The sequence below is a fragment of the Misgurnus anguillicaudatus genome, chromosome 14 (assembly GCF_027580225.2).
Source record: "Misgurnus anguillicaudatus chromosome 14, ASM2758022v2, whole genome shotgun sequence".
In the NCBI taxonomy this organism is placed as follows: Eukaryota; Metazoa; Chordata; class Actinopteri; order Cypriniformes; family Cobitidae; genus Misgurnus; species Misgurnus anguillicaudatus.
In genome coordinates, this window is record NC_073350.2 from 18,125,539 (window position 1) to 18,139,263 (window position 13,725).

Here is a 13,725-nt window from a genome sequence, read left to right on the forward strand (position 1 = left end):
ATAATTTCCAGATATTGTGGTAATGATGTCAAATCACTAGCCAGTTTGGCGGGTTATGTTTTACAATTTATAGTCACCTTATTTGCTCCCGAAGTTTAAACAGTCTGTGCAGAATGAGCGCACACACTTAACTCGTAGTATTTTCTAATCAAGGTTACGCGCCCACATCACATTGCTGTTCGCGTGGTCACCAAAACGTAACATTTGTACAGGTATTTAAGCACCGCAGTTTTAAAACAAGTGATTTTAAGCCGTTGAAACAAAAACAACAGTGCTATATGCGCGCGTTAGCTGTTTCAGTTTGAAAGGAGCGTGCAAGTCGCGCATCCGCCTCTCATTGAGCTTGTGAGTATTTTGCCGCTGTATTAGCCTCAAATAAGTTACACACATGCGTCAAAATTCCCGTCTTTGCAAGTGTCCTTATAAACACGACTATTTAGGTAAAAGAAAGTAAACAGCTGAAAGAGAAAACGCATGTGTAAGAGTATTAGATCCGGACTTTGGTCAAGGGGAAGTTACCTAATTTTGCTCCTGTCACTTGTATTAATAAAACGGCATTGAAAGAAATCTATCACTGCTCTTAACTAAATCCCTTTTCTACCTTTAATACCTGTAATATTTGTATATCGAATTGTATAGGAATTGAAATCGAGTTGCTCGTTCAGGGTTCATATTCATAATATAGCTATCACACTGAACAGTCGCGGTTACCACCTTCATTTACTAAAAGAAAAATATTTTTTAAAATCCAGAACAATCAGGTCAACTAATGTAGAAGGGTAGGCTACATGTATTTCCCCTTCTGAAAAAAAGATTAACACAAGCTATACTACAGCTAAATATATTTTTGAGAAAACAAAAATAAATTAAAGAACATCATTTAGGTTTGTTAAGCGCAAATTAACAGAGCATCGGTCAATACAGAACAGCAGTGTCTTAAAGAAGTTAAAATTAGCCAGTATTTGTGCACCTGTAAATGTACAAAACTAATTCAATACAGAAGGCAGTTCATAATAATTTAGGGTTTTTTTTATAATACATTATTAGATAAATTAACGTGTATATATATTGTTGGTTAACGAATGTAATGTATCATTATTTTGGCTAAATTAAGCTGGAGATGTCATTTTTAGTCACACAGATTTGTCATCATTTCAGAACAAGCTTAAATGCTATCTATAATAACTTATATTATATCTTGTGTCTTCCTTTGTCGAAAATATGTAGAAATATATGCGAGTAAAAAAGTAAAAAGCGGAAACGTTTAGCTCACGCGGACCGAAGGAAAAGCCGTTAATAAAGCAGACTCTCCGTGTATAGAGGATGCTGGGATGAAACAGTCGAGTCGGCAGATAATCATCAATGTTTAAAATCTTTCACGCAGATACTGTTGATGAAAAACTTGCATATCTAAATGTCTAGGTGAAAGTCAAGTGTGCATTCAGTTCACAAAAGCAACCGCAGCGTTATATTGGCTGCATCCACGGAGCGGACGCTTATGAGGTTTTAATGCTGGTAAGCAACCAGTTATATTTTGCCGTCATTTGTGTTTATCAGTTATATTTATCAGTAATTTTAATCTTTAAAACTGCATCTAGAGGCAGACGACACCACAGATATTCTGTCATCTCAGTTTTACTTTTTCACACATTCACTGTATGATTTAACGAAACATGAAGTATTACATTTTTAATTGAAATTTACGAAAAACAAATTGGCCTACTCTCTTAACTCTTGACAATCTATTTGGCCTTTTTTATACATGTACTGTATGTCGTGAAAAACAAGGCGGCATATAGTTTCATGAATTTAACGTGAAAGGCGCGGTTGTTGCGGTTGCTTTTTTCCATGCGGTTGGGCTTTTCAGTAGCGCGGTCATGCGTTTACCGCGACAGCCCTACTGTGAACAGAACAAACCCTGAATTGTTTGTTTATGTATAGGCCTACTGAATAATAGGAAATACTAAGTTTCTTTTTTAAATAAGTTTCTGTAACACTAAACGCTTTGTATTTGTTCACATTAGTAAATGCATTATGATCAAACGATGAACAATATATTGTAAGCATTTATTAATTCTTGTTTATGTAATTACAGTAATTGATGTTAGTTTGTGGTTAACAGTTTCAAATTTGATTTTAAAAAAATGTATTAGTAAATACTCAAATTAATAAGATTTACAATGAATAAATAATTAATAAAACTATTAAAATTAAAATGAAAATACAAATTATATATATATATATATATATATATATATATATATATATATATATATATATATATATATATATATATATATAAAATTAGCAATTGTATCTTTGTCACCTTTTTCACCCCTGAGGAGTTTGCACCCCTGCATCATACATATTTAAAAGTAATTATTTAATTTAATCTTTTAAAAACTGCTAGTTCTTCATAAGAAATAAATAGAGACAGAAAAATAACTAAAAATAAAAATGCAATCAAACTAATCTAACTATACCAAAACAGGCCTTAAAAATAGTAGCCAATTCTACTAAGGTCATATTAGTACTGATCACATGTTTGTAGTGGCTGCAAAAAAATATTCCTTACAGATCCTTAAGAAAAGCATCTTTCACTTCCCTAAATTTGGAATTGCTGTTTTGGAAATTTGGCTTTGTAATGTATCATGTTACACTGTCAGTTAAGGAGCGCAATCTGATAGTGTCTCATTTATACAGACGCTGCAGCTCCCCCTTGTGTTTTTTAAAGAGATGTGCAATCATTGCGGTGATCTGAAATCATTGCGATGAACTCAAACAATCACGATGAGATGATTATTTAGTCGTTGTGACAGCCCTAGCGTCAAGGCTGAAGTGTAATCCATTTTTTACGTGTACGCGAGGGTAGGGATGCGCGATCATTTTGTATGTGTAAAGGAGGTTGACATGAAGTCATTAAGGGAAGGCAAAAACACGGATGTTCTTTTCTGAGGGTCAGAGAACAAATAGAAAATGTTAAAGTATGGAAAAGAATAAAAATCTGAGTTGCTATTTTTGTAGGAAGAAACCTTTACTAACATTGTAAGTGGTCCTCCAGGACAAAAGACCCCTTTAAATGACGTAGTGACCTTAGTTCAGTGGGAAATGACGATGCACACCAGAGACTTTTCCAACGTCTAGAAAACATGTCAGGGGATTTTTCAGTGTTCACAGTACTCGCACCAAACCTTTAATTGCTGGCCTTGATGTCAGGCATCGAATCCCACCACGCCATACAGCACACATTCACACACACCATTCCTTTACATTGACACTGCTTTATCACTGGCCAACCAATTAAGTGAGAGGCAGTGGAAGGATATAACGGCTAGAAACAGGATTTAAATGTCTCTTCTTTACAGAAACACAGATACAAACACATACATGCATGCATTGAAATGAAATCACAAATTATTTAGGCTATTACATCTCATTAAAAAAAAAACATTTTTGATTATAGGATATACATTGCTCTTATTTCTATTGACAGAGTCTGTACTGTAATCAGAGGTTTCAAATGATAGATCTGTTTTATTGGACCTCCATTCCTGTGAGGTTTTGGCTGCTGTCAATATTTTTGCAAATGCTTTTCAGCTGTTTAGGTCTAAATGTCACGTTCACAAATGCACAATATTAGGGGGATTCATGCATCTGTTACGCCTGGGGTATTGAGCTTAACACAAGTGTGTTCATGAGCTGAATGTGTGATTGCACCAACTCACAGTTTATGCATTTGTATTTATGTCAGTGTGGGGTCACTGGGACTAAAAAGACTTATTAAAATCAAATTCCTGGAGTGATTGGAGTTCTAGAATTATCCCACAATCTGTGAAATGGAGAGATGCTCGAGCTACAGATGTAACGAAATGAAAAAATAGATACTACTATCTGATCCTCTTGCTTTATGACTCATCACTCAGTGATGACAGTGTACATGTCGATCTACCCAGCAGATATAAATCCAGCAATTTTTGGCCCGCAAGCATCCATTGGTGTGTGCTAATAGCTTCGAGAGAGAAAAACTAAGCAAACTGCAAAATAGTATTGACAATATATAAGAAATAACAACTCTTCAGAATTCCATTTGAAATATTTAATGCTTGAAGTCTGTAGGCCTACTTGTTTATGTTGCTGTGATTGACACGAAACATTGACAGCTCTAAAACCAACAGGTGATGTGCCAAACGAAAAAATCGTCTGTTTTAATTTCATATTCTGTTCGTACACAGGAACACATAGACGCTTTATACAAACTTTCCTAATTTTCTTTTCAGGCCAGATGAATAAAGAAAAGAAGGAGATTAACAAATATTAGTATTATTGATTAAAGGAGACTAACTTTGCATTAATCCTTTGCCATATTATCCAACAACATAAATAAACGGCATTACAGTCAAACACTGAATAAAACCACACACACAAAAAAAAATAATAATCTTGATTCTCCGCAAAGAACCCACCAATCACATAATATCACACCTTGTTTCCATGACGATGCTCTGCTGCACTTTGCGGTGGGGTTTCCTGTTAAAATGATAAATCGGGGCGGTCTGTCTTGCACACAACACGCAGCACGCTCGCTCGTCCGAGAACAAATGCCAGAAGGACAGACAGATATTTTCATCTCTGGTTAAGTCTGCATCTTATTTATTTATTATATTTTACCCTCTATTATTTTTGATTGGCATGTTTGTATAGCTCTACTGAGTCTACAAAAGCAAAGGTAAATAGATAAAGACATCTTGATGTGTCCGTGTGTCTCCACAGGGCTATTTTAACGTCACCCCATGCTGTCACATCCAATTGCAGCCCATGTCAGTTAGAGACAGTACATGCAATAGAAAACATGCACACATGATTGTGTTTCTGTTGCTCACAAATATTGCCCTCAAATATTTTATTGCCCTTGATCTCCAGAGGTCTCCAGAATTCAGCACTGTTAGTCGGTAGTAGGCGGACGTGCCGCTGGTTGCTCTTACTTTATTGTTGAGCAAGCCTGAGCTTTTGCAAATTTAATCACAGATATGATTTTTTATTGCTGTTAAACCACCATTAGAAGGCAAATGCCCTATTTTACTTAATTTTGTGATAATTACTGCCTTACGTTGCTGCTTCTTACATGGCTACTTATTAAATTATATTTAGTGCTTTGACACTAAATATGCATAATACTCAAAAGTGTATTTGCACAGATTGTATTCGTTGGTTTGCCTAATATTCGGTAATATGCAGATACAACATCCATAATGCAAGCAAGATTTATCGAAAGCACCGGAGTATCGCACAAAGAAATCAAATCAAAATAGATATACGCCATAAAGTTCAGCTGTATTATTTTAACATCATTTTGTGATTTTGCTTAAGCTTTTGAATAAATAATGAATCTGTCAAGATCATAGGATGTCGTGATCATAAGCAGTGCTTCTCAAAGGAAGCATGAGCGGAAATTGATGCGATCTCCTCCTTGAAGTTACCTCAAAGTGCACAGCTATGGGATTTGAAACAGTTCCCGGAGTTTAAGCAGCTCCATCGCAATAAGAGTCGTCCAGTTTTAATGCATTGGTCACTTTGTTTGCTTTTCATTCTGCTGGCAGCACTGCTTTATGGGATTCAGATAAAGCCATTATGTGGCCAGTAAAGTGAAATGGATTGATTGATTACAGGGTATTAGGCGGCATCTCTCTTTTATAAGCAATGACCTCCAGACACTCTCTGGGTTATAACATCAGTCCCGTGCAGATCCACTCTTAATCTCACCAAAAACTGCTTTTTTGCTGCTGTGCGTCTGTCTGTGTACATGCACAGTGCTTTTTTTATTCTGAGCGGGGTAAACATTTCAGAAATGACAGATGAGGAATCATCATCAATCAAGATTAAGTGGAATCAATGTGACTTTTACTTTAAAACATTTGACTTATTCTTAATTTCAGTGGTATAAATAAATCAATGTTGCTTTTAAAAGGCTGTTTCTTGCAGTATGCCTTATCTCAGCTCATGTCTGTAATATAAGTACAAACTTGGTAATCTACTGGTTACATGGTGGTCTGTCCTCTTGCCCGGGCGCCCACCTGACAGTGCACAACAAGCTATTGTTAGCCAACTTTCAAAGCCCAAAAAAATAAAAACATGACCAGAGAGTGTGACGTTGCAGAAAGTTTTAACATGTAATAGCTTGAAGTGGAGTCAGATAGAGAGAGGATGGGGGAGATTGCAAGCATTTGCTATTTATAAGAGAGAAAGTGCGTCAGGTTGGGGGCGGGGCTTCGGGATGATGGGCAGGTCAATTAGAAACTGAATAAGAGGGTGGAAGATGTCTGGAAAGTTTTGTTGGAAAATGATTGCAGTAGAAAATGTTTCTTGCGGGACATTGCGCATGTGTGTTACCGTAGGCGTGCTCGCACGCAGATGACGCTCTCAAGGGAAATGCTTCACAATAAACAGTTTTTTCCAGGCCAGACTAGAATCAGAGGATCAATCACATTCACACGCATAGATACAGCATCATTTAATGATTTTCATCACAGCAAACAGCACAGCCAGAAAGACTAGAAGATAGATGATACTAATAATTGATGTTACAAAATGTTACATAAAATGCTGTTTAATTTATTCACTATGAAAAATGTATTTTCAGTTTATGGACCATGGTAAAATAAATTAAATCTTTAATTTACTTAAAACCGTTGAACGTAGGAACTCTAGAAAATCAGTCAACAGTTTTTAATAAATAAATAAATATAAATATATAAAAAATATTATATATCAAAATATAATATATGAAAAATATTATAAAAATTATATATATATATTATTATATATATAATATTATATATATATATATATATATATATATATATATATTATTTTATATATATATATATATATATATATATATATATATATATATATATATATATATATATATATATATATATATATATATATATATATATATATATATATATATATTAGAGCTGGGCATAGATTAATCTAGTAATTTTTTGCATAACATATGAGTTTGTGCTGTGTGTAAATTATGTATATATAAATAAACACACATTCATGTATGTATTTCAGAAACATTTACATGTGTATATATATATTGATTTATATTTTTATATATTCTAAACTATATAAAAATATAAAACGATATTTAAAAAACATTTCTTAAATGTATATATATGTATGTGTGTGTCTTTAACTATTCATAATATTTACACACATCACAAACCCATATATTATGCAAAAAATTACTTTTATTTTGTATGAGATTAATCTAGATCTAGATTTTTTTTCTAACTGTTTAGTTTCTACTTTATTAATTTATATATATTTATATATATATATGTGTGTGTGTTTTATGGTTAATATTTTTGGTTAAATAAAATCCTTTTGTTTGAAGGAAAAGAAACTCGAGAAAATAATTTAACAGTCAAATTGTCCTCTTTTTTTATATTTTTTATGTGAATATTTTTGCTAAACTGAAAAATTAATAAATAAATAAAAATTGTTGAGAAATAACATAAAAGTTATGACCAATTGGTTTTGGATTTAAAGCAAAAATCTGTTTTTTGGGCATTGTTAACAGTTTTTTAATAAAGTTAAATATCGAACGTTTGTATAAAACATTGAATTATCAGTTGTTTAATAAAAATAAAATAATATTATAAAAATAATAGGCATGCTAAGTCTGGATTTTTGCCAGACCTTACACACAAACCCTGTTTTGAAAACAAATACAAAAGTGAACTTTTTAAGTTTCATTTTTAATAACCAAACCGTCTTTCACATGAACATTTCCACAGATCCTGGCATGAAAAAAAATAAAAGACACAATTCTTACCCTTTTTTGTTTTTTATCTATTTTCAGTTTTCATTTAATAGATCAGCTGCACATCACCCTTGTCTCTATATACGTAAAAATACATCATTTATGCCTTGCATGTCAGATTGAGCTATTTTGATGGAGGCATTGGAAAGATGACAGATCTACGCATGTAGCAGTGGGAGGGAAACAGTATTTGGAGGAGGAATACGGTAGCGAAGCGAGCGCAAGAGCGCTTGCGGTAGGGAGAGAGAAACAGAGAGGAGCGAGCACATGAAGACGAGAGAGTGAGGGTGATGCACATCGAAGCAAGGAGGGGGAGGGCGATCGACGAGAGAGAGAGAGAGAGAGAGAGAGAGAGGGTGAAAAGAAGCTCAAAAGACAGGAGAATCGGGGACTGGCTCTAGATGCAGGATTCTTCGGCAGCACCATCGCGAGGGGCAGGGGCGCTGGAAAATGGTTTCAGTAAGAGGGGAACTGACCGTTGCCTATAATTTAATGTTCAGTATCTTGGACTCCTTCTCCATGGGTAATAGCTTTGCACCTGTCGGGGCACAAGCCCCTCTATTTATCTTCTCCTGTGTCTCATTTGTTTATCCGTCTGTCTGTCTGTCGCTCCGTTTCTTCCCGTCTCGCGTACAGCGTCCGGTAGGTTTAGGTCTTTGGGGAGCGCTTAGCTTTTGATAGAGGTCCGATGCTGGCGCTTGGCGCTGCCCTCTTTATCGTTTATTCTGTGACGGAATGAAGAAGCGAGGGAGGGATGGAAAGGGGGGCTGCCGCTGCACCACGCGTCCTGATTGCTGTCATCCAGTTGTCCTGGGATTGCATTTAGATTTGTGCCTGTGGGGAAGGTGAAATCTTTATGTGCCCGCAATTAACGCTTGTCTCTTTCTTTCTCTGTAGGGGTGGCACCTGCGAAGAAAAGCCCCAAACTGGTGAGTACAGATGTTTCTTTTTTAAATGCTGATTAGTTTGGCTGATCATCTGTCTAGTTAAAGGTTTTAGATGGGCTTTGTAATGTTGTCGCTGTGGCGGAGAACCTGATGCACTTCAATGCAAATGCTTTTGAGCTGTAATGCCCTGCTGGCGGAGGGTGAAACCATGCGGTGTGTGTGTGTGAGGGGGAGGTCTCCCCCGGGAGCAGGGTTGATTTTATTTATTAGTCACATGGGCGTCCTGTAATGGGTCTGTAATGACTTACCAAAACACAGAAAGCAGCAGGTTTGCAATGCTGGAGCTTCAGGGCAAGAATAGCAATCAGGTGTTTTTGTCTTTAATCTTGCTTTGCTTTTGTCTTGCATTCGATTGAAGGTTCGAGCACTTTGCACATCTGTGGACAGTAGAAGAAATAATCAGTGTTTTAAATCTGTTAAAATGGCAGCCTTGGGTTTTGCCACTTTTGTTGAAATGGAGTCCATACTTGTGATTCTTTAATGCCTATTGGTAATCCTATCTCGAATAGCTTTTGTTTTGAATCCTATTGAATTGTGGTTGGATTCTTTTTGGATGTCTGCTTTAATTCATTCAACACAATCAGATTCATAGGTTATGCTGGGCTGCAAAGGGATGACGTGTGTGTGTGTGTGTTGAGGTGTAACATTTTCAGATGTGTAATTAAAAGAATGGGCCTAAAATGTCAGTGGAATTTTATAATTAAATTATGATTTATTTACGGTTGATTTAATAAATACATTTTTCGTTACAAATGAAATCATCAGGATAACAATAAGGTAAAAAGTTTAAATGAAAATGAATTTCAGAATATCTAGTATTGTGTATGTGAACTGAAGTTGATCGTCCATGACCTGATCATCCGTGTTATCCCAGCATGATACAGTTTTCCTTCAATGGATGCTAAATCTGACCTTTTCTGCAAAGGATTTTATATGGTTTATGTCACAAATTAGCTTATTTAATTAGTAACCCTAGCGAGGGAGTCGATTTTTTGTTTAATTGGTGGACTGAAGTGTAGAGAGGCTTTTTTTGTGATCGGCCAATACCGATTCCGATTTGTTTTTAAGCTGATATGCAAGCTCTTCGATGACTGTAAGTGTTAAATTTTTTTCTAGATAAAGTTATACCACAGATGTTGCCTTTGTTATATTACTTGCAGTAATATTACGTATATTATTGTTTTAATAGAGACTTAAATAAATACGCACAACAAATATTTATTCTGCAAAGAGATATTTAATATCTCTTTAAAGCAACACTAAAGAGGTTTTTTACCTTAAAATAATGTTTCCAAAAAAGTTTCACTCGAAACAGGGTGAACAGCACTTTCACATTCGCTTTGCAGCCCTCTATCGGCTAAAACCACACTAAAGAAGTTTCCAACCGTCGGTTCGCGGTCCTGTAGTTCGAGTGAAAACTACAAAAAGTTGCTTTACGGCAGACCTACAATCCAACCAGAGCCAGCTTTGCTGCAGTAGGCTAAATTATTTACGACAGTGGTAATGGACAATTCTGCTTCCAACCTGTAGGGGGAGCAAAGAGCAAAAACTCTTTAGTGCTGCTTTAAAAAGGTTTATGTGTCTTAAAAGTAATGAAAATAAAACACTTCACAGTCTTTACTGTATGAATTAAATATACACACTCTCTTATTAAGTATAACAGTTCTTCAGTAAAGAGCAGAGAGTGATTTTATTGAGAGATGAATTAGGTTACTGTAGCTTTAAGATGTGAGAGAGAGAGATCGCTCTGTTCACGTGCACTGATGACAGGCTGCTGTGTGTGCGCGCGGCGAGTATACGCGGACAAGAGGAAAATAAGGAAAATAGGAAAATAAAAGTTTAAACAGTCAAAACTTTAAAACGCATGCAAATAATAAAACTTTTGGCATGAGAATACAATTGTCCGTGATAGATATGTGTTGTATACGCCGTTTGATGGGGATGTAAAGTAGGGTGGCCATTCGTGCCAGTTCTGCCGGACAAGTCCCGAACATGTTTTCGGTTCAAGTCGCGTTGCTCGACCGCATACGTCATCGAGGTTCAAACATTTCAGTTAAAAAATACATAAAAAAATTAAGATTTATTTATTTTAAGACATAAAATCATTGTAGTTTCATTCTTACCTTGAAATGTAAGGGATGCTTTTCTGAAATTGAACCCGAAATATTAAACCTTGATGACGTATGAGGTCGACCAGCGCAACTTCCGGAGAACGCACCCGAAAACATATTCGGGATGTGTCCGGCGGAACTGGCACGAATGGCCACCCTAATGTGAAGACGTGTCGCGCTGTTGACCATAGATATGTACACTAGATGTCGCCTTGGCTACGGCAGTTCATTGGACCGAATGCGTCAAACAGAGCCGCCATCTTGAAACAGGGGAATCCCGCATCAGCGTCATTGTAGGCAATGGTGTAACGGAAATAAAATCACCATAAATCGTCATGAATGCGATTTTTTTCGTTTTCTTTTGGTTCGTTTCAACAGTCAGGCATGTATTTAGCATTGGTTCAAGAAAAAAATTTAAGTTTTAAAATTTTGAAAATCTACTTTTTCTAACCATAATGCATAGTGCTAGTAGGCCTAACATCCATACACAGCACAAAAGTCCGGCATCGTCCATGAATTCGAAGTACAGGCGGAGATAGCAGCTTTACCTACATACTTCCTATGAAAAGACCCCTGTTCAAAGATGGCGGCGGTTTTGACGCATACTCAGAGCCCCAAGGCGACATCTAGTGTATATATCTATGGCTGTTAAACAGAGCGCGTCGCCATAAAAAATATGCATATCTCTGTAACGGCAAAAAGAGATACATTCAAATCTGCACATCACACATGAGCAACGGGTTGTAAAAATGCCCGCACTACGTAAAAAATGTCTCTAATTGCAGATTAATTCAGACAAAAGTAAACAGAAAGATTGGTTCATGAGATCGGCAAACTTAGCGAGAACCGATCGAGTCATTTAATGCCATTATCGGCCAATACCGATTGGAGCATCCCTACTGGCAACTGTACGTTTTCATTAATAATTGTATAAGTAGCTTATTGAAGGGGGGCTTTGCCCCCTAAACTTTTGTCAGGAATATTCAATCTTGAGCAATATCTTGCATTTTAAGATGCATCACGAGGAGTTGAGGCGTTTACCCCAGAAAAAAAATGACCGAAAAAAATTCTGTCATTATTTACTGCTTATGTCGCTTTTCCATACAGTTAATGTGGTTACTGAGGCTGTAAGTCAATAACATTTTGCCATGCATTCCTCTGATGTTCCACAACATTAACAACATGAGTAAATAATGAGTTTTCTTCACAGTGAACCGTTTATGTAAGTTTAAGGTTGAACTTTCGGAGGGTGGAATAATTTAAATGCTTAAATAGCACTTGAATGTATTTTTATAACCCATGACTTGAAAAGATGCAGACATGTCAAGATTTCTTTCCTACTCTCTTTTTTTGAACACTTATTTCTTTTTGGGAAAATAGTGTGAAAGACCTTCGGTAGCCTGTTATGTTATTTTCTCTCATCACTTTATTTCTGCTTTCTCTTTTTCATAGCAGCAGTTGGAACGTAAAGACAGTCAAGGCAGTTCCCAGCACAGTGTCTCCAGCCAACGCAGCATTCACACCGACTCTCCCCTCCACGCCTCTCAGGCCATGCTTAACGAGTCTGTCGCCCCACCTCCTCCTTCCCAGCCTCTGCCGAGCCTGCCGCAGGACACCCCGATGGACGGGACCCTACAAAAGAAACCAGATCCCTTTAAAATCTGGGCTCAGTCTAGGAGCATGTATGAAAGTAGGCGTAAGTAATATGGGATTCTGGTGGAGGGTGCTTTGGGATTGAATCAATGACCTCTGTTCTTCATGGTTGGTATTGGGTGTGGTTTTGTGGGGGGACAGGCTCTATTTCTTATATGATTATGATTACCTGGTTAGACACTTTTAAAAGTAAAGGTGCAACAAAATGTTCTTTCCAGATATGCCATAAAAAATTTTGTTTAACAGAAAGGTTCAGATGTTGAAAGTTTAGCCAAATATGGTTCTTCAATGACATCATGTAGCACCATTATTTTTAAAAGTGTTTTAGATCAAAGTTTTGGACTTTTCAAACTTTTTCAAGAGGACAAATTTGTATAAACTATGATTTATATGATTTGATTGGTCTATAGTCAGTTGTTTTATATCAACATCAATGACTTGCTGACACCAATTTCTAATACTCAATCTGCACATCAGAAATATTTATTTTTAGCATATAAATCAGACCTCAAATATACACAGTGTCCTTAATTCTGCATATATTCCATTTAAGAGGTTTATATATTTCAAGCGTGGCAAAACTAGGAAGAAGAAAGTCACATCAAATCCCCTTAAAGCATGGCTGTGTTTTTTGGGTAAAATATTCAAAGATCTGTCCAGGACAAGCGTAAAGCATTAGCCGTCAGTTAGAATCTGCCGTGGTCTGTTGTGATCAGCGAGCCGTGTTTTGTCAAACACGACATCCTTACTTCCAAAGCTATTCATTAGCCTTTTCCCTCTCTTCTGCTCAGCACGAGCGAGAAACCGACGCAAACTTCGAGGGCACTTCCGACCAATTACGCTCCACCCTGCCATCAGCACGTTCACACGCTCCAGCGCGCTCTAAAATGCATCTTTTGACAAATGTGCGTATAATTGGTAAAGGAGGAAGACTGTGGATCCGATCCCGCTTTCATGTGTGTCAGTGCAGAGAGCTAATTAATGGGAAATTCTTTCGGCTGTTTTGTTAGAGTGAAATGGAGCACCGTATTTTTGTTGGGGAACATTTTACTAACGTCTGAGAATTGTGTGATGGTTACCTTCGCCCAGGTGGCACAGGATGTGCATGCCAAACCAGCTCCATTATGGGCTTGTTTACCTGGTGTCATTTCCACAAAGCGCAAGGTTTCCAAGATCAGCC

General features: G+C 36.6%; 1 protein-coding gene across 11 annotated transcripts in view; it reads left to right on the top strand.

Moving 5' to 3' along the window:
• The window catches only part of magi1b (membrane associated guanylate kinase, WW and PDZ domain containing 1b), a 168,528-nt gene that overhangs the window by 131,793 nt on the left and 23,010 nt on the right, over positions 1–13,725 (top strand). For 9 of the 11 annotated variants that reach the window (XM_055183955.2, XM_055183962.2, XM_055183964.2 and 6 more), the window contains 2 exons: positions 8,732–8,763; positions 12,345–12,588. In XM_055183955.2, coding sequence (XP_055039930.2) covers positions 8,732–8,763; positions 12,345–12,588 — 276 coding nt within the window. The remainder of the gene's footprint in view (positions 1–8,731; positions 8,764–12,344; positions 12,589–13,725) is intronic. The other 2 variants (XM_055183959.2, XM_055183957.2) reach the window with 2 other exon arrangements.